The sequence below is a fragment of the Miscanthus floridulus genome, chromosome 4, assembly GCF_019320115.1.
Source record: "Miscanthus floridulus cultivar M001 chromosome 4, ASM1932011v1, whole genome shotgun sequence".
Classification (NCBI taxonomy): Eukaryota; Viridiplantae; Streptophyta; class Magnoliopsida; order Poales; family Poaceae; genus Miscanthus; species Miscanthus floridulus.
In genome coordinates, this window is record NC_089583.1 from 123,195,979 (window position 1) to 123,216,649 (window position 20,671).

The window sequence follows — 20,671 nt, forward strand, 5'->3', positions numbered from 1 at the left end:
TCAAAGGTTTTGTCACATATTCCCTCTATAGTGCAAATATTTATAATGAATCCCAAACGCTTATGCGGAAGCTCACCATAAAGGAATACTTGCTCGACTTCATAGTTTCAACCTAAAAATGTAATATTGCCATCAGTTCTTTTTAGCACCTATTTGAGGTGTAGCCTTTCTTCTTTATGTACTTATAATAAAGTAGTCAACCTAAAGTATTCATATATGTTTTTATAGTGCCATAAACAGCAAATATATTGAACAAAGTCATGTCCTGAACCAATCACTAACTTTGGTTGACCCGCGGCAACGCGCAGGGTATTGACTAGTATATAGCAGATTCCCAGCCGTAAGAGCTGAGTGGCAATACACGTACATACTTGTGCAGACACGCTACATATAGTAGTAAGAGTATATATCGGATGTAATGTATACATTCATCAGGTAGCGACAAGTACGTGTTTTATACTTTTATCAGCAAAATTGTTCTTGCGTTGGATGCACGTCTTAAATGGTCCTAGATAATTTATAGTATAAATAATTAATTATCACATCATGTATTTCAATTAGTTGTACGATTCTATTCTATATCATAGTTGGGACATGTGCTGCTCATATTTCATACTCATATCGTCGATCCCTGAATGTCCGTGTGTCGTAACGAGCGTCGGCGCGCCACCTCCGCCGCGCCGCCCCTCCCGCCCTGCCTGCCGCGTCGCCCCTCCCGCCGCGCCTACACCGCGCCATCTCGCCCCTCGTCGCCGCCCTGCCTCCCGCAATCGTTCATGGCCGGATGGCCCTCGCGCTTCTTCTCCGTCGCCGGCTACGCGCGAGAAGGGAGGAGCAGCCGCAGCGCGTGGATCTAGGGCAGCGGTGCCCATCCCGCGTGAGACAGGACCACAGGAGGGCTGGTAAAAGCTTCTTCTTTTATAGCTCCTCCGTCTCTTCCAGCTCTCTCCTGCTCGGATCTGCCTCGTCCCCGATCGATGTCGGGCTTCGTCATCGCCTACGTGTTCCTCATCCTCCTCTTCCGCTGTCTCCACCAATACCAGCGCCTGAAGCACGGCGTGTGGGCAACACGGCATAGACGGCTCAGATAGTTAAGTTTTGATGAAGGCGAAGAAGCGGTCGGCAGTCCGGCACACGCATCTCACCGACACATCTTTCCCAGAGCCGATCGTTTGGTTTGTTGTTGGTGCAATCACGTATTTATGGTGGATTTTTTTTTCTCTCTATTTCTATTTCTATTCAATCTTTTCTATTTGGATTTGGATTCGACTTCGATCCAATTACTTGCCTGAGGCAGGAGATTTCCTTGTTTGCCCTGTTGTATACGTGAACTTTCCTTGTTTGCCCTGTTGTACGTGTAGGATTAGTAGTCTCCACTGAAAACGCATAAAATTTAAAAGGAGGCCAGACCAAAAATATGGCTGAAATTTTACATCTTTATTATTAGGGATAGATTTGGAAGTAGGTTGCGCATGCTTCTTCTGTGCGGCAGCGGCAGTACTAGTAGTGTAACTCTGCAAGTGCAACCACCCCTGACCTGACTCTGACTGGTTGGCTTTGCATCCACGATATGATGCACCCATTGCTTTGCCCCCGTTGCTTGCCGTTTGGTCGGGACAACGAACCATGCTTAGTTTCTTTCATCTGGCACATTGATTACATTACATTATTGTCGAGATCAGATTACTACTATTGTTTTGGAGTACTCTACTCCTTCAGGTCCATTCAGAAATTAATCACTTCGATCCGATCCATTCGAGAAGATTAATGCATGTATACACGATGAGCTAGCGTCAAATCCGGAGATCTTTTAACTTGAATGCTACTATATATGCTCTAATAATGGAATAATGTACTAAATCACTGTGTATGTATGGAAGAACCTGCTGAATGGTTTCAGTATGCATGTACGAAAAGGGAAGAAAAAAAAAGATCAGAATTCAGAAAGTAGCACGCGCGTACAGATACACAGTCAGCAAGGTGCAGCAGTAACCACGGAGTTTTGGCCTGACCTGGTAACCCAGCAGCAAGCTACAGTGGTGACCACAAGTTTTCATTTTGACCTAAGAGTCTGAAAGCCCAGTTTTATTTTGAAGAAGGAACCCAGAAAGGCACAGGATCGGAAGAAGCAAGCAGAGCAGAGGCATGCATGGATGATAATTGATAGGTCGATAGGTTTGGTGGAGTCAGCAGAGAGATGGGGAGGGAGATCATGCATCGGCAGCCAAGGAATAGAAAAGGCGAGCATGACAGCAGGAGGATGTACAGCCTGTTTGGCTGGCTAGACGATAATCGTATATTATTTACTGTTGACTGGTTTAGTTGGTTTGGTATAAGAGAAAAATACTATTTCAGCTTATAATCTATGATCGTATACGATCGTTTACGGTCTGCCGAACAGGCTGTTAATTTGGGGGCGGATAGGAGACGGAGACGGAGAGGGACAGCACGCTAGGGATCGGATCTTTGGTTCGATGATGAAACGCAACCCAGCCCCTAAGCCTCGGCTCCCATCATCACTGGAGTCTGGAATCCAAGACAAGAATACACCACGCACGACAACACACACAGGCCCGGCTCTCATGGTCTGTCCCGCAAAGTTTGCAAATAGGATCATTTGGTCAAATTTGCCTTATAACGATGCTTATGCTGATTTGTTGTGAGAGGAAAGCACTGTTCGTTCGCTGAAAATAATGATGAAGAACAGGGCAGTGCAATAGATAAAACATTACTATCCAAATCCACTGTATATAAATATAAATAGTATACTTTGAGTAAGCAGCACAATAAATAAATAGATAAATAATAAATATAAACACCAGGCAGGGAATATGGTAATATATGGTCTCATGCATTGGCAATTGGCATTGCCGCTGCCCCCTGGTGGATGTGGATCTCTCTTTCACACGGGACACGGGACACGGGACACGGGATCACAAGACGCGTGCTCGATCCTCTGCCGTCTGCCCCATCTCTCTTCTCTCTCTATATATATGAGACCTCCAATCCATATCCATGGCACACGCCAACATATCACACAATCCCCATATCTGTTGGTCTCCCTCCTCCGTCCCTCCCTTCCCTTGCAGGCTTCCATACTGATCCATACGTGTACGTGGTACGTGCCGTGCCAAGCTTCTCCCTCACCTACCTAAATCCAATCCACTTCCTTTCTTTTATCTGCACATGTTCTCTACTTCCATTTCATACTTTGTGTGCCCTCCTCGATATTTCTCCTTCTCCTTCTTCCTGGGAGCGGTGTTAATTGCTCTCTTGTTGTGGAGCAGCAAGAGCCGAGGAGGACGACGACGGCAAGAAGAGATGGCCGACGGCAACAGCAACTCATCGGCGTCGTCGGTGGCCACGGGAGAAGAGGTACAGGTGCCTGCTCTGCTCTACTTACTACCATGCCACGCCATGGTGTTCGTCTGAACTCATTATGCACTTGCTTGCTGAAATGGATCGATCGAGAGTATTATTTGTTCTTTATTGCGATCTATCGTTTTACGGATGCTTCGTTCTTCTGATCCACCACGCGTTTTCATTTTCTCTATAGATGCCTCTTTTTGTTCACATGTTTTTCTCTGCGTGCTTGACTGATCCACCATGTTTGGAAATTCAAGAACCAGAAGAAAAATTGCTCTTTTTTCGCTGCTGCTGTTGTTTCTTTGTGTGTTCGATCAGGCTGCAATGTGGATCGTCTTAGACTGGTATCTGAACATCTCAAGCACTAATAATCCCGCTATCTGATTCAGTAATTCTCAGTAAAAAAAAACAAGTTCATAGGATAGTCTGTTCTGTTCCAAGTTCCAACAGGAGAGTGTTCCTGCTGAATAATGCTAACTACACAGCGACTCACCGAACCTTTTCTTCTTCTTCTTTTGCTGGAAAAGTAATCGCTGGACTGAACCTTACATCCACCGAAAACTAAAGGACGAAAATGATATGAAGAATCTCTTGGCTGAATTTTTCTGGTCGACGCTCTGAGAACAAAACCCGTGGGCCAACCGGCCAAGGCCAACGCATGCATTCTGTTCATTGCAGACCAGAACAATACCAACCTTCTTCTTTTTCACCAATGAGAGCGAGACAAGCTTGGAATCTCTCATCTTTGGGGGTCCATCTGCATGGATCGTGCACAGGCAGTGAATAGCATTTCCCTGCCCTGAATCATTTGATTTGAGCACATTTCGTCTGAATGTTTCTGAAACCCTGTCCTTGTCAGCGACAGCTTCGTTCACGGATGGACGTCGGTTCAGTAGCTTGTTTCACATGCTCTACTAGCTACTTTTTCTTCGCAAAATAGAGTAGAGTAGCCACGAAACGTGCGTCCAGCCTGCAAACAATAATGAATGGTATCTGGAAAAGAAGAAGAAGAAGATGGGCTCTCACTGAGTGCAGACTTGTTTTCATTTTTTTTTTTTTTGAGACGTTGCAGACTTGTTTTCATGAACCTGCCTGCCTGTGTTAGTTGCGTTGTTGGGTCATGCACTATCTTGTTGCATTCATGATTAGGCAGCCTTGTGTCAATCAAGAAAGTAATAAGAATGTGTAAATGCATGATTCCATATGAATATGAATATGGTGTGGGTTTTGTTAGCTAGCATTCAATTTTATACGTTACTGGTTACTGCACTGCACATAACGCTTAACAGCAATATACTTTGATGTGCAGGCTTTCGTTGAGAAGTATGGTGGAATGGTGCCTAAGAAGCCTCTGATTTCAAAGGTATTACTATCTACTGCTGGGCTGACCAACCTTAAACATGCAGCACCGATGAGCATGGAACGAATTTCTGATTATTCTTTTTTTATTTGGTGGTTTTCTTGTGTAGGATCAGGAGCGCGCCTATTTCGATTCTGCGGACTGGGTCCTTGGCAAGGTATCCAATCCTTCTCACCCATCCAGGAATAAATAAATGAGCATCTCTGCCTCTGCAAGTTTCTTGTATGCTACAGGCCCATAGATGGGCTACAGCATGCACAGATGCTACCTACCTGTTCTCCGAACTGATGAAACCTTTGCTTTCTGATGGAAATGCTTTGCTTCAGCAAGCTGCAAACAGCGGCAACGCACGGGCTGCTACTGCTATCGAATCCTTGAAGCCAAAGCTAAAGGTGAGTAGCTAGCCTACAGTGATTTTAGCTCAGCTGCACTGCACTGCACGTTTTATCAATGCAAGTTGCATGCATTGTGGTGAAAGCAAGATGTTTGTTGCTTGCAGAGGACGCCCCATCACCAGCTTCCCCCTCGCAAGCCGACCTGTGCTTCCAGCTGAGCTGAAGACGTGCGGAAAATTAAAGGTGCCTGAAATTTCAGTCTCTGAAACTTGCACCTTGTGAGTTCTGAGGATGCTTCAATTTAATTGTGTTCTTTATTTCTTTTGGATGGATGATGCAGGGCCGGGGCTTACAAAACTTCCCTAGCTCTGGCTGGGAGAGATGATGAAGAGATGGAGTCGTTGGGATTACTAGTTATTTAGTTGGTTGGACAATTGCATTGGTTAGGGGAAATTCGGGATTGAGCCCTGCAATTAGGGGAAATTTAAGCCTGTGGGGTTATTATAGATAGACTAGATATTGCTAGTAGTATATGCTTATTTGTGGAAGTGGTAGTCGCCATCATCTGTTTCAAAGTATCTTGGGTGGGCAGATGAAATGTATCCTCTCTTGGCTTCTCCGTTTGTTTACTACATCTCATATATATATTCAGCAAAAACAAGAGAATGTATGAATGAATATTCCAATTTGGGATGACAATGTGAAATCCTTTTGGAGGAGCTGAGAATGATAGGTATATACTGATGGAAAAAGTCTATTCTACCGATTGAATTGACGTCGTAGTCTGATTTTACTCCCTGAATTTTAAAACCATTCAAATTACCCCTACCCTGGTTTAGAATGGTTTTAAAGGCGGGTTTGTCCTTTTTTAGTTACAAAAACTCGGTAGATACTCATTCATGTTTTAAACCACAAAAAAAGTCTAAAATCTAAAAAATCACAAAACATTCTAATTTATATGTGAACATGTTTTTTTTTTAATTCACAACAAAATATGTAATACGCAAGTAACACGAATACACAACACCAACATGCTTATACATGAATTAGAATGTTTTGGAAATTTTTTATTTTTGGATATTTCTCTATTTTCGTCGAGCTAAAACTTTTTTTTTTGAATTTTCTAAATATGTAGTCACAAGCTCTTTTATTTGGATTTTTCATATCCCATTCTATCTCTAGATTTTTTTTTCTTTAGAATTTCCAAAAGCCCATAACATTTTTCTATGGTTTAAAAACCTTATCAAGTATTTACCGACTTTTTCACTAGTTATTAAGGACAAGCCATGCGGGAGTTGTTCCCAGCACGAAGGCGGTTCGGGTCGCGGCGCGCCGTCATGTAGCTGCGCCCACCGCCACGTCGCAAACTTGTTCTCGTGGACCAAGAAAACTACTGTGCTGGAATGTACGCGGTCTCAACTCGAGAGCTCGTCGCTCGGGTGTCCGCAATGTCGTCGTCTCTGAACGATTGTCGCTCCTCTGCCTTCAGGAAACGAAGGTTCAGAGCTTCCACACGCCGTGATGTTTGGGCCGGAACGCTGGCTACCACAGGCTGTTTTTTCGTCTCTCCGGCCGTTCGCTCTGGTTTCAGCCAGCGCTTATCAGACAGCCAACAGCGTTTTTCTCTCACAACACATCAGCACCAAACAAGTTTATCAGCCTAGAAACCAACCAGCGAATAGCTTACTGTGGCCGGCTCACGTCGGTATATGGGTCGACGCTGCTTGCTGAGAAGGCAACGTTCCTCGACGAACTGCGAAGCACCAAACTATCCTGTCCTGGGATCTCGCTTTACTGTGGCGATTTCAACGTGATTTACCGCGATCAGGACAAGAACGAGGGCGCTCTACACCGTAGCTGGATGCGGAGGTTCCGCCGTGTCATCGACGATCTGCAGCTTGCGGAGGTGCATCTCCACGGACGCCTCTACACATGGTCGAATGAGCGCCGCCGGCCGACTTTGGAACGGCTGGATCGTGTCCTAGGCTCCTAGCCACGTCCGGCTGGCTTGACACCTTTAGCAACCACTACCTCTCCACGGATTGCTCGGACTACGCGCCCCTGTCGCTACGTCTCAACGCCCTGCCTTAGGCAAAGCCGCAGTTTCGGTTTGAATCCTTCTGGACAACTATGGATGGCTTCAGTGAAGTCGTTTCATCGGCTTGGGCGGTCGGCATGCATAACGCCGACGCCTGCAGGCTACTCGACTTCAAACTTTGGAACACCAAATCCATTGGGAGTGTGAGCTCTCAGCTCACCATGGCCAGGCTGATTGTGGGCGAGTTGGACGTTGCTCAGGAGTCCAGAACACTATCGGATGATGAGCTAGAGTTGCGCCGGGAGCTTAAACGCACAATCCTTGGCCTTGCGTCGCTGTCCAGGACATTTGAACATGCTGGGATTTCGTTCACTGATGAGGAGGCCAAAGCCGACGCGATCTATGAGTACTTCAATAACATCCTCGGCACTTACTTTTCGCGCACAAGGAACATCAGCCTAGCGCAAATTGGCATGCCTCAGCTAGACCTCAGCGAGCTCGCCGCTGAGTTTACCGTCGACGAGGTCTGGGCCGTCATCAGGGAGATCCCAAATGACCGGGCTCCGGGGCCAGATGGCTTTACTGGTCGTTTCTACAAGGCAGCATGGGATATCATAAAGGATGACGTGGTCGCGGTCTTCAACTCATTCTGGGCGCTTGACCGTAGGAGCTTTCACCTCAACGCAGCAAACATGGTGCTGCTTCGGGAAACTGCTGCGCCTTCCCGCCTAGGATTACCGGCCCATCAGCTTGATGCACAGCGTCGGAAAGCTTGTCGCCAAGGCGCTGGCCACTCACTGGCACCGCACCTCTCTGCACTGATCAGGAATAACCAAAGCGCCTTCATCCGGGGAAGATCTATCCACGACAACTTCATGGCAGTACAGCTCGCCTGTCGATGGCTATATAGCCGCCACTGCCCGGCTGTCCTCTTGAAGATTGACATCGCCAAGGCGTTCGACTCGGCCTCTTGGGAGTTCCTCATATAGCTCCTCACATTCATTGGCTTTCCGGCAAGATGGACCGAATGGATCTCCGTACTTCTCTCTACCGCCACTACGAGGGTCCTGATGAACTGGAGGCCATGGAGAAAGATCTGCCACGCGCGCGGCCTTCGGCAGGGTGACCCACTTTCGCCTATGTTGTTCGTCATCGTCATGGAGGTCCTCAACGACATGATCTAAGCCGCGGACAGCCATGGGGTGCTCCACCCTTTGCCTTCAACCTTATACGTACGCGGATGATCTGGTCATCTTCCTCTCGCCCACGGTAGGCGATTTGAGGTGTCTACGGGCCATCCTCGACCTCTTTGCTGACGCCTCGGGCCTCATCACTAACATGGACAAATGCTCCATCTCGCTGATTCGCTGCTCCGTGGCTGACGTCGCTGCCGTCTTGGAGGCCTTCCCGAGGCGGCTCGCGCCTTTCCCATGCACGTACCTGGGCATCCCACTTACCTCGACGCGCTGATGAGCAGCCGTTGATTGACAAGGTAGCCGCCAGGATCCCCACATGGAAGGCGGGGCTACTCAATAACGCGGGTCGTGCAACATTGACCAAGGTCACCCTGTCAGCCATCCCCGTCCATGTCTCCATCGCCACTGGGCTCTCGGCTTGGGCGCTGCGTCAGATCGACAAGCGGCGCCATGCCTTCCTCTGGGCCGGAACTGATACCGTCGCGGGAGGCAAGTGCAGAGTCGCTTGGCGGACGGTGAACGCCCCCACGTGCTACGGTGGCTTGGCGTCCCGGACCTAAAGATCGCAAGCTTTGCTGTTCGCCTGCGCTGGGAATGGCTGCGCCGTTCGCGGCCTGATCTAGGCTGGTGCGGCCTCCCGAGGAAACCTGAACGCGAGGTCCAGGCCATGTTTCAGTCATCCGTCACGGTGGCCATCGGTGATGGCTTGTCGGCCAAGTTTTGGACCGACTCTTGGCTACCTGATGGCCCGATATGTCGCTTCGCTCCCCACTTATTCGCCGCCATCGGCAAACGACGTCGCCAGAAGTCCGTGCGCGAAGCTATCACCAATAGAAGCTGGGCACCAGCGGCGAATGTAGACTAAACTACTGCCGGGGTCGCACAGATTCATGAACTCAATTTGATGGGGTCGTAGCTGGCCAGAATACGCGGGGTTCCACTGATTCGTACAAAGTTATCGGGGTCGCATGACCCCGACAACTTTGCACTGGCTTCGCCGCTGCTGGGCACGCGATATCCAGGGTGCCCCGACAGCCCAAGTGTTGTGTGACTACGTTGTAGTCTGGGCAAAGGTCGACGGGGTGGTGTTTGATGACCTCACAAGCGACAAATTCATCTGGCGATGGACTGCAGACGGCGCGTACTCAGCCTCTTCAGCCTACAGGGCCTTCTTCATCGGCATGTCTTCTCTGAGAGGCGCTAAAGAGCTTTGGAAGGCTAGGGCCCCGCCGAAGTGCAAATTCTTCTTCTGGTTGTTGTTGCACGATCGGCTATGGACGGCAGCGCGAAGGATGAGGCACAGGCTGCAAGATGGGGATGTCTGTGCCCTTTGCGACCAGGAACAGGAGACGACACGGCACCTCGTTGGTGAGTGTGTGTTCACCCGGCAGGTGTGGTTTAGGGTGTTGGCACCAATCGCCCTCACCAACCTCACACCTCTGCCCGGAATCGCCTTCCTCGACTGGTGGCTGTTGTACTGTGTACAGCTCGAAACGGCGAAGCGCAAAGGTTTCGACTCCCTCATCATCCTTGGAGCTTGGTGTCTTTGGAAGGAATGTAATGCTGATCGTACGCCTACCGATGTTGCTACCGTGATGGAGGAGGAGGGTCGAGCGTTGGTCTCAGGCGAGATACAGCCACCTCGCCACGCTGTGGGCGTCCAGGGACAGTGGCTAGTCCTCGCCGATCGCAGAAGTTGCAAAATTTGTTCTTATGTAATACCAAGCTAGAGCCGCCGTTTCTTGGTTGCGGGGTTAACTTTGTTGGGCCGTAGCATGCCGCTCGCATTCTTGGCCGACCGACGTTTACCTACGTAACAACTCATTTTCCTTGTTAATGATATACATGCTATGCATGGTCGCGAAAAAAAAAACTTGAATGGTTTTTAGAGTTTAAGAGGGTATAAGATGTCTGATCTTAGAGTTTTGAAAAGGAAAATTACCAGGGAAGTGGAGGTAGAATGCATGGATTCCCCTATAATCGAACGAGTGAAGCCCAGAGGTGTATTGGGCTTTGAATTCGTGTGGACACTGGGCCTGTCAGACTTTGCATCCCTGGTCGGGCCTCGGGCCTGGAAAGAAGAATGGCCGAATGGGGCAGCTGAATGGAATTGGAAACCGTACAAACACTAGTGTGACACAGCAGTCGCTCAAAAAATAAAAATAAAAATATAGAAAAAAAAACTAGTGTGAGACAGCACAGCAGGCATGGCCCGCAAACCTTGACCCAAAACCGTACAAAGTACTCCGTCCGTGGGATGCATGACGTCGTACGATGCGTGGCTGCACCATCACCATGCATGCAGATCTGATGATCGATGTGCGTGTCACGTGTGAGTGTGAGCAGACTGACTAGCATGCAGATGCAGGGTAATTATAGTAACAATAATAATTAAATAAATGTGCCTGGCATGGCACGGTGGCAGCTAGCGACCAGCGAGCGAGGGTGCCGCCGGCGGGCCATATGGGCTCTGTTTGGCTGAGCTCCTGAGACGTAATTTCACGGTGTTTGGTTCCTTGCACTCGTCGTTGGGCCTGGCCCTGGGCTGGGCATGCAGCCGAGGCCCCAGAGCCTTCTCCAAAAAAACTGATTTCGTTTTTTCGTGGCCTGGCTCGCGCGTGAGTGCGGGAGCGCAGGTGGGAGCATGGGTCTAGGCAACCAAACACCGGCTGTGTGTAGTCAGGCGCTGTAGGTCATGCGAACCAAACAAACAATGGTTGCACACCCATAGCCTGGTCAGCGGGAGCTTGTATGGCCAGGTGCGGCGTAGGAACACTGAGAAGAGAACCAATAAGGCCCTGCATTATGCATGCATACAGATTGATCTGAGATGGATATGATATGATGACACCTCCATATATGTAGGCATATCAGATTACCAAATCAGATCAATCTGTTATAACCATCCATCCACGATCCATCTGTAATTTCTCTAGCTGCTGCTGCTGTCTGCTGGCCGCATGCATATATATGCAGGGTCATGATGGCCCAGGGCGCAGCATGCATGGATCATGGATGCATGCATGCTGGTTGATCCGTCTGTCTGTACGTGACGTTGGTGTTGTGACTCTACCTCAATATTTTTCTTAATAATAAGGGAACATAGTTGATAGTCAGAATACAAACTAAAGCCAGCTTCACAAAGACTGCCAAAATTAAAGCCTAGCTAATGAGCGCAGCAAACAAAGAAAAGTGGTCGCTAACGAGCGCAGCAAACAAAGAAAAGAACTAATCCATAATACGATTCCTAAGTCTCAATCCAAACTTCACAAAGACTGCCAAAATTAAAGCCTCCCAGCTTCTACAGCCCTTCTTTGAGTAGTGGTCGCTTCTCCTCTCTATGCAGCATAGACCACGGCCAGATCCAAAACGTCGTCTTGAAAATTACATGTATAAAAGTGTTAGATTTAGAATTGTTAAATATCATATCATTTAACCATATTGTCCAACAAAGTGTGGTTGTTCCTGGCAGAATTTGGTTTTTGAGTTTATGATGTAATCCATGAAGCCAAGAACCAAACAAATTAGCAAAGCTAGTAGGTGGTTCAAAATCCAAAAGTGATATGCACTCCAAACAAAGCATGCAAAGTGTCAGTCAAAGGACAAATGTTGGATAGTTTCAATTGAACTACAAAGACAACACTTGACATTTCCTTGCCAGTTTCTATTTGCTAAATTATCTTTTGTAAGAGTTGCTGCCAAGCACCATAAGAAAATCTTAATTTTTCGTGATACTTTTAACTTTTAGATAGGGTTTTCTTAGGGAGAACGTCTTGTCGGATCAGTTTAATACATAGATCGGACTATGAACATACCATTCTTACTGAGGTTCCATTGGAACACATCTTCCTCGTTTGAGAGGTGAACATGTACAGCTTTTGACACTAAGTCAAACCAGGTGTTCCGATTTTCATTAACCAAACCCCGCCTAAAAGACACATTAAGTGGTACTATCCCTAGGACATTTGCTACCGTATCATCTTTCTGCCTCACAATTCTATATAAATTAGGATAAACCTCTCTAAAAGTTTGTACCATAACCACACATCCTCCCAAAACCTCACTTGCTCCCCACTCTACACCTTAAAAGTGCCACAAGCTAGAAAATCCTCCTTAGCCTTCATAAGGCCAGCTCAAAAATAAGAATCCCTAGGCCTATGTTGCACTTGAGTAAGTGATTTATTAGACAAGTATTTCCTTCTTAGAAGGTTCTGCCAAACCCCATCCTCATTGACCAACCTAAACAACCACTTACTCAAAAGGAATCTATTTTGTAGTTTTAGATTAAGTATTCCTAGCCCACCAAAATCTTTTGGTGCACAGAAAACACTCCGCTTAGACAGACGGTATTTGTTCTTGTGTTCATCACATTGCCAGAAAAGTGGGAGCGATAATAATCTAATTTTTGAAGGACTCCTCTAGGGATTTTAAAAAAAAGATAACATAAACATAGCTAAGCTAGTTAGCACCGAATTAATAAGAACAAGTCATCCACTAGCTGAAGTAATTTACCTTTCTAGCTACTGAGTTTTTCAGGAACCTCTCCTCAATACATGCCCGGTCCTCATTGGATAGCTTAACATGATTCATAGGAATACTTGGGTACCTGAAAGGAAAATCACCTAACCGGCACCCAGACAAACGTGCATATTCCAGTTCACAGTCCTTGGCTCCGCCGTAGCAAAAAAACTCACTTTTTGTGGAAATTAATTTTTAATTCTAATAATTGCTCAAAGGTACTAAGCACTAGCTTGATTCTTTGGCTTTTAGCATATCATGATCCAAAAATAAAATGGTGTCATCCGCATATTGCAAGATTGAAAGGCCATCATCAACCAAATGTGGGACAACTCCCTTCATTAATTTCTCCATTAGTCTTAGCCCGAAAAATCAAAGTTGCTATCATATCTGCCACCAAATTAAATAGAATAGAGAGACAAGGGATCTCCCTGTCTTGCTCCATTTTTGGTTTGGAGAAAAAAAAAAGATCCACCTCGTCATTTACTCTGATGTTGACCCTACCTCCCCCTCATAGTTTGATCAATCCAATGACACCAAACAGGTGAAAAGTCTTTCATTTTTAAAGTTTGTTGCAGAAAGACCATTTAATTTTGTTATAGGCTTTCTGTGAGACCCCACTAATGGGCCTTGGGCCGGTCTGATGGTGGGCTGGGCCAAACGACGAGACTGTAGCGACATGGTGATGTGTGGCACTGTAGCTCAGGGTTGGGACACTGTAGCTGCACGAGTTTAGTCCCACGTCGGAACCTGGAGGGGAGCCAAACCAACTTAAAACTCTGAGTCCTGGGAAGCTAACGAACTTCGGTTCGAATCTTTTGTGCGAAGCGAGGACGAAAGCGCAAGAGAGTTAATTAGCATGTGTGGTTCATTCAACGTGTAGAGTGGATCTTAGCCGTCTTCTCAGGCTGGGGCGTTACAAATGATATTCAGAGCCAACTCTCGCGGTTTCATGGACATATGGCTTGGGAGCTCGGACAGGTTACGCATGGCTCTGCAAGAGCATGGCAGTTGGGCCAGGGAGCTGGGAATATGGACGTGGACCAAGAGAGTCTCGCGGTTTCACGGATATATGACTCGGGAGCTCGGACAGGTTGGCACTTGGCCCGAGGAGCTGGGAATATAAACGTGGGCCAAGAGAATCGGTCCTGGACATTTGTCCCGTTTGGTAGGTTGGTTCGGCCCTCGACGAGGACGTCAAATCCTAAGGGTGGGTGTACGTGAGACCCCACTGAGTTACTGTAGCATCGTGGAACACTGTAGGTACAGGAAGTTTAGTACCGTATCGGTAGTTCAGAGTCCGCCGAACTAGCTTAAATGGCCAGGCCAAGGACGCGTACTAACCTTTGGTTAACCGTTTTATGCGAAGCGAGAACGAAAGCGTAAACGGATTGCTACGTAGGTGGGGCACATCCCTCGGTATGTAGGAGGAATAATCAGTCCAGACAATCCATATTACCAAAGATGGACATAAAGCTATAGCTTGCGATCCTAGTCAGCAAATTAATGCATGGATGCTGCTTGCATGCAGTGGGATCATAATATACTCCCTCCGTATCGTAATTAGATGACGTTTAGGACATGAGTACGATTACCAAGGAGTGATTAATTAGGGGTTAGTTTTCCTGTTTTGGCCTTATTAAATACTCCTGAGGGTGCTTACCTGTATAGCAATCCATCGTAGCTCGGTTGGCCAAGGCTCCACGGCCCGAGGCATGAGCTCCACGGTTCGACCCCTGGCAGGCCTTTTTCGTTGTCGCCACAATTTTTGCATGGCTTTGCATGGCGCTGTGCGGGCTCGTGTTTGGCCTGTTCGCGCGTGCTGCGCGTTTTCGTTGTTTCGCGAGTTTGGCAGCGTTGCGTGGCACTGGCGCGCGTGCGGTGCCGTGTGGATTCATTTGGCTGGGCGAGGCGCGCGCGTTTAGCAGCGTTTTTGCTCCGTTTTCATAGGCAAACATTCTTTTGCGGTGGCGCCACTGTGTTTACAATTTAGCGCTCGATTGCCTGCGTCGTTTGAGTTCCACCGTGGCTATTAATACACAGTCTTTCCCCTGGCCTCTTCTCTTTCCATAGCCGTGCATCATCTCCACACTTTCCTATTTTCTCTTTGCATGTACCGCTTGCAATGTCAGCTGATCCAGCAAGAGTGCCTGCCTTAGATCTGAATGTACGCTTAGAAGATGATGACAACGGCTTTGATCTGAATGTTGGCTTAGAAGAAGATGACTATGGTAATGTGTTTCCTTGTTTGATTTTGCTTGTTTCACTCAACCTCCATCTCTCCTTATTTTTTTTCCTTTTTTTGGACAGGGTTTGATTTGAACTTGCCATTGGATGAGTATGGTGCGGTTGATTTCGACTTCGTACAAAACCTTCATGGTAATCCTGCATGCCGTCCTATTATTTTGATACAACATGTACCGTACAAAATCTGCATGCCGTGCCTAGTAAATGTGCTTGTTTTTTCCTATAGCTAGAACATGCATGCCGTGGCTAAGTAATCTTGCTTGTTTTTTCTTTCATTTTAGCTACATCTTGCCGTGGATCCATCTTGCCGTGAACAAGTAGTACTACTACGAATATTATCTTGCCTAGTACTCTGAATGTGCTTGCTAAGAACACTAAGCATTATTTTTTTTAACAGAACATGTTCAACAGCCCCACCGAAATAAAGAGATGACAGAACACCTCCGCAAACAAGTTTGTCAATCTTTGTTGGCTAGAAGCAACAATGGTAAACTAGGCAAGAAGGACACTACCATTGTTGCCGAGCAATTTGGGCTTAAAATTCGTGCAGTTCAAAGGTTATGGAAAAGAGGTAAAACACAACTTGCAAACTCCATTCCGATTGATGTTTCAAGTCTAAAAAAGGGTAGAGTAGGCCGCAAGCAAATCCCTGTTGACTTAGATGCATTGAGAAACATTCCTCTAAAGCAAAGAATGACTATAGATGATGTGTGCAAGGCACTAAATTTGAGCAGATGGCAGATTCAAAGGTATTTGAAAAAAGGCTACCTTAGGCGCCACTCTAGTAGCATCAAACCCTATCTCACTGAAGCTAACAAGAGGGCTAGGTTACAGTGGTGTGTTGACATGGTTAATAGGGAGTTGTTTGATGATCCAAAGTTTAAGGAGTTGTATGACTTTGTTTTTATTGATGAGAAATGGTTTTACCTACATCAAAAAAATGAAAGATATTATTTGCTACCCGAAGAAGATGTACCACATCGGACTTGTAAGAACAAGAACTACATCCCTAGGCTCATGTTCTTGTGTGCTTGCGCTCGACCAAGGTTTAGGGATGGGTTTTGTACTTTTGATGGTAGGATTGGATGTTTCCCACTTGTTCATTTTGAACCAGCTATGAGAAGTAATGAGAGGACCGGCCGTGTTCGTGGAGACATGGTTATGAAGCCCATTACATCGATCACTAGAGATGTGATTAGGGATTTCATGATCAACCAAGTGTTGCCGGCCATTAGATCCAAATGGCCAAGAGAAGATGTGGGTAAACCAATCTTCATCCAACAAGACAATGCACCCTCTCATTTGAAATTGGATGATCCGGAATTTTGTGCGGCCGCTAAGCTAGGAGGATTTGATATTCGCCTAATTTGTCAACCACCAAACTCTCCGGATTTCAACATTCTTGACTTGGGTTTCTTTCGAGCAATACAAGCAATTCAATATAAGAAGGATGCAAAAACTATAGAGGCTCTAGTTCCAGCCGTCAAAGAGGTAATTTGCAATTCATGGAAGCAATTCAAATTGTTCACACATGTTTTGTTGCACAATTGTTTTCTCATTCATTCATTTGTTGCACAATTGTTTTGTAGTCATTCATGGAGTACTCGCCGCACCTTGCAAACCGGATGTTTCTAACACTACAAGGTGTCTTCTTGGAAGCAATGAAAGTGAAAGGTTGCAACAAGTTTGAGATACCTCACATGAAAAAAGAAACACTAGAAAGAGAAGATCGGCTGCCATCTTGTTTGCCTTGTGATCCATCATTGCTACATGAAGCCGAAGCTACTCTTGCTGCATGAAAAAATTATAATGATGCTTGTTAGCTTTTGTAGTAGAGACATCTTGTAATGTTGCATGAACTAAACCATTGCCGATTGTTGCATGAACTAAATTTGTAATGCTGCACGAACTGAATCATCCTTTCTAAGTTATCTTACCGATGCTTTGGCGTACTCCTTTGTCGGCAGCAAGCCCTTGTAGTGCTCCATGAAAAGCTCGCAGTCCACGTTGATGCGGCCGAGCATGGCGTCGATGAAGTAGTCCGCGTGGACGAGACCACAACGAGGGCATGGGTAGAACCGCGAGTGCGCACGGTTCCACGCTTCGTGGTCCTCATGGACGAGATGGCAGCGACTGCAAAGGAAAGCGCCCAGCGGCAAGGACTCCGGCACCACCTCCATGGAGTCCGGCGCAAGCTCTAGCAACTCCGGCGTGATGGAGTCCGGCGACATCTGCGACTCCGGCACCACCTCGTCCGGCTCCTGCGAATCCGGCACCACGCCGTCCGCGGTGACCTCCTGCGAATCCGGCAGCACGATGACCTCGTCCGTCTCCTGCGAATCCTGCGCGACGGAGAGCAGCGGGTCGGAGTCCACGGACAGCAGCGGGTCGATGACGTCCTCCGCGGCGACCTCCTCCAACTCCGGCCCAATGTCCTCCGTGGCGAGCACCTCCGACTCCTGCCTAACGCCGTCCGCGGCGACCAGCACCCGCGCGCCGCCGGTCTCCATAGCGACGAAACGAACCGAACAGGCGAGCGTACTGTGGGCGGTCTGCGTGCTGTGGACGGCCGGCGATGCGAACGGGCGGCGCGCGTGCCTGGGCGGTCTGCGAGCGTGCTGTGGACGGGGGGCGACCGCGGCGATCTCTTCAGTCGAGGAGTCCGCGATTAATGACGAGCCATGCGAACGGGCGGCCATGCGAACGGGCGGCGCGCGTGCCTGGCTAGGGGTAATCACGTCCAAAGTTGCCCTCGGTACCGTGAACGTCATCTTTTGCTGCAAACGTCCTGGCCTCCGGAACGTTATCTAATTACGATACGGAGGGAGTATATATCATCGGATCCTAAGTCGATCGTGTAGGAGTAATAATCATATCATGCAATTAATAAAGGGCCGGGGTGGTGTCACGGTGTGGTGCAGTGCAGGGCACGCAGGGGCTGTGAATGCCCGCTGCAGAATATCACTGCCAACCTTGCTCTGTCATCACAAGAACAAGATTGCCTGCCTGCGCATTGCAACCGTACTGTACTGTATCAGTTTAACATCTACCCGGAGCCGGAGCCGGTGCCGGTCCATATGCATGCATGCTGATGGCTGATGCTGCTGACGATTCGTGCAATGGTGATCCGAATAGTAACGACATTATGGACGTGTTGGGCAGGGCTCCTCCCCGGCCTCCCCGACTCCGCCTCTGCCTGTGGATGCCTTCCCTTGTTTCTGACTCCCAACCCATAATGTACTGCTCCTACTAGTAGGTACATAATTGGAACAGCAGGCGGATTAAACCATGCATGTCTGCAGGTCGATCGGTCTGGGCTTGGGTCCATCATCAGCTTTGCATTGAGGTCGTCGTCCCAACAATTTTAGCCTGTTCGGTTGGAGCGGCTGGCGGGTGCTGGCCAGCCCTCTCACGTGGGCACAGAACATTATTTTTCTTTCACACTAAATCAGTCAGCAGTAATAATCCACGAATCAGCAGCTCCAGTCAAACAAGCTGAATTTCGGCCCGGCCGCCGGCGTTGCGGAGCAAACAAGCAAATGCAGTTTGTAAATGAGCGGGCTACGTATGTCTCATATATATGTACAGTAGCGACAGTACTTGTACTGCTACTTTCATCAATCTACAGAAATACGTACTCCATATACATACATATGTTTGGGTGGTCCCGATCGATGGATCATGCATGTGATGAGTACGTTCTGAATAATGATCCTTGTTTCTTGTGTTGCTTTGCCTTGCCTTTTCATTGGTCATCGAAAAAGCAACACCAACAGGTAGCCTACCTACTAGCTGGCTCAGCTTCTGCATATAGTACACTCGAATCAACGGTCAAGTCTGCATGTGTGGTATGTGAAGAGATGACTTTGAGGAAGGCACCACGGCGTCGGCACGGGCTTCACGATGTACTCTTGCTGCTGCCCTGCGCTGCCTTCCTCAAAGTTATCTCTTGCTGCCTGCCCTGCGTATTCGTACATCAACTTCACGAGAGATCAGATGCTGCTGCTGCTGACTGCTGTACGTACCTCAGTAGAGTACGTACCCCTGTACCAGCAGCAGGTGTGCCTGCCTACTTTCATGAATTCCAAGATTCTCCACGATGTTGATCTCTTGCCGTTGCAGCACTAGCACTAGTGTTGCAGCAATCACTGGTACAAGTGTCATGCATGCATACATACATTTTCGAGACAAACAAAAGGACGGATTCTCGATAAATGTCATGTCATTCATCATCATCAGAGAGAAAGAAATTCAGGCCAGGTGAGAGGTGGAAGTGAAACCGTGCCCCCCGCCCCCGTGCGCCAAGACGAATAGACGATGACGAATCCAGTCAGGGTCAGGGCAGGGAGCCTAAGCGACTGACAGTCACAGCCTTATCGTTTGACTTGTCGTAAACTATCGTAAATTTAACAGTATTTTTCTTTCACATAAACTAGCTAACAGTACTTTTTTATCAACTAGCAACGAAACTAACCAGCCAACTGAAAAAGGCTACCATCCCATGGCTTGGGAGTTTGGACGATCTATCCCCCTCTCTGATTTCTTCAGATGGAGTTGGTCAGTCAATCAGGCCTTGTTTAGATCACCTCCAAATTCTAAGTTTTTTCACTCTCTCTCTATCACATCAATTTTTAGCCGTTTGCATGGAGCATTAAATGTAGGTAAAAAAAATAAATAATTGCACAGTTTAGTTCGAAATCACGAGATGAATCTTTTGAGCTTAGTTGGTCCACGATTAGACAATATTTACCAAATAAGACGAAAGTGCTACTATTCATCGGATTAAAATTTTTTACAATCTAAACATGGCCTCAGTCACCTGCCCAGCCCATGCATCCCCATCCCCATGTGACCAAGCTGCAGCAGCACTAGCTAGGAGCTATTGCTAGTCTGCTACTCATCCATCCTTACATATCTGGGATCTTCTATAGCTTGCTAGAGAGCCTTGAGAGCACCGAGGAGTCGGAGCATGAAGCCAAAAAAAACTAGTGGCTTCACCGGCTTCTAGTTTATTTTGAGAGGAGAGAAAATACGATCTAAAGTCTTCCACAGCTCTAACAAACACAGCCTTAAAATCCAATGCAACCACCTACAAAAATGATAGAGCTATAAGCATGTATAATGTCACCCATTTAAAAAAAACATGAGGGAGAGAGAGGATATAATGTCACACATGGAGCGCCACTGCCAGGTAATGTGTATGCTTGTACTACACTATGTATCATGCATACTTTATATCCACCTGCCCCATGCATTATTTCGTCCTGGTGACCGTTAAACTGGAGACAACAGTCTTAGCTTGCTGATGTAACTAACTACTGCTATCATATCATGTAGGATTAAGCTAGAAGGATGCATGACACTGACGCAACACTTGCTCGATTCAGTATAGTATAGCGCGTACAATCATATAAACCAAAACCTGATTCTTCCATATCCTTCATCATTTGTTTGCAAAAACGGAAAACACCATAACCAAACCACCAATGCATACGTCCAATCGCCAATTGCCTGCTAGCTAGCTATTGTACCACGTAGTACTGCTCAATAACTAACACTGCCCGCCGCTACTTAACCACCAATAATTTGGTTGATGGATCACATGAATGAT

The 20,671-nt window shown here is 47.3% G+C and overlaps 1 protein-coding gene across 3 annotated transcripts; it reads left to right on the forward strand.

Moving 5' to 3' along the window:
• The first annotated feature begins 2,891 nt into the window (after positions 1–2,891).
• Positions 2,892–5,622, forward strand: LOC136552975 (uncharacterized). Of its 3 annotated transcripts, none has more exons than XR_010782899.1 (6): positions 2,892–3,118; positions 3,288–3,381; positions 4,676–4,729; positions 4,836–4,883; positions 5,053–5,304; positions 5,402–5,622. XR_010782899.1 is itself a non-coding variant. In XM_066544557.1 (6 exons), the coding sequence occupies exons 1-6, from the start codon at positions 2,994–2,996 to the stop codon at positions 5,277–5,279; spliced, it is 441 nt and encodes a 146-aa protein (XP_066400654.1). In that variant the 5' UTR covers positions 2,898–2,993; the 3' UTR covers positions 5,280–5,622. The 3 variants fall into 3 exon arrangements, 2 of the variants coding, with proteins under 2 accessions (XP_066400654.1, XP_066400655.1); XM_066544557.1 differs by having other exon boundaries at positions 2,898–3,118; positions 5,053–5,118; positions 5,226–5,622; XM_066544558.1 differs by having other exon boundaries at positions 2,899–3,118; positions 3,288–3,375; positions 5,053–5,118; positions 5,226–5,622.
• The last annotated feature ends 15,049 nt before the right edge of the window (positions 5,623–20,671 follow it).

Coding starts and splice junctions, on each gene's coding strand:
- LOC136552975 (XM_066544557.1), top strand. CDS start 2,994: ATGAGACCTCCAATCCATATCCATGGCACACGCCAACATATCACACAA. Junction 4,884..5,052: donor CGGACTGGGTCCTTGGCAAG/GTATCCAATCCT, acceptor GCTTTGCTTCAG/CAAGCTGCAAACAGCGGCAA. Junction 5,119..5,225: donor CCTTGAAGCCAAAGCTAAAG/GTGAGTAGCTAG, acceptor TGTTGCTTGCAG/AGGACGCCCCATCACCAGCT.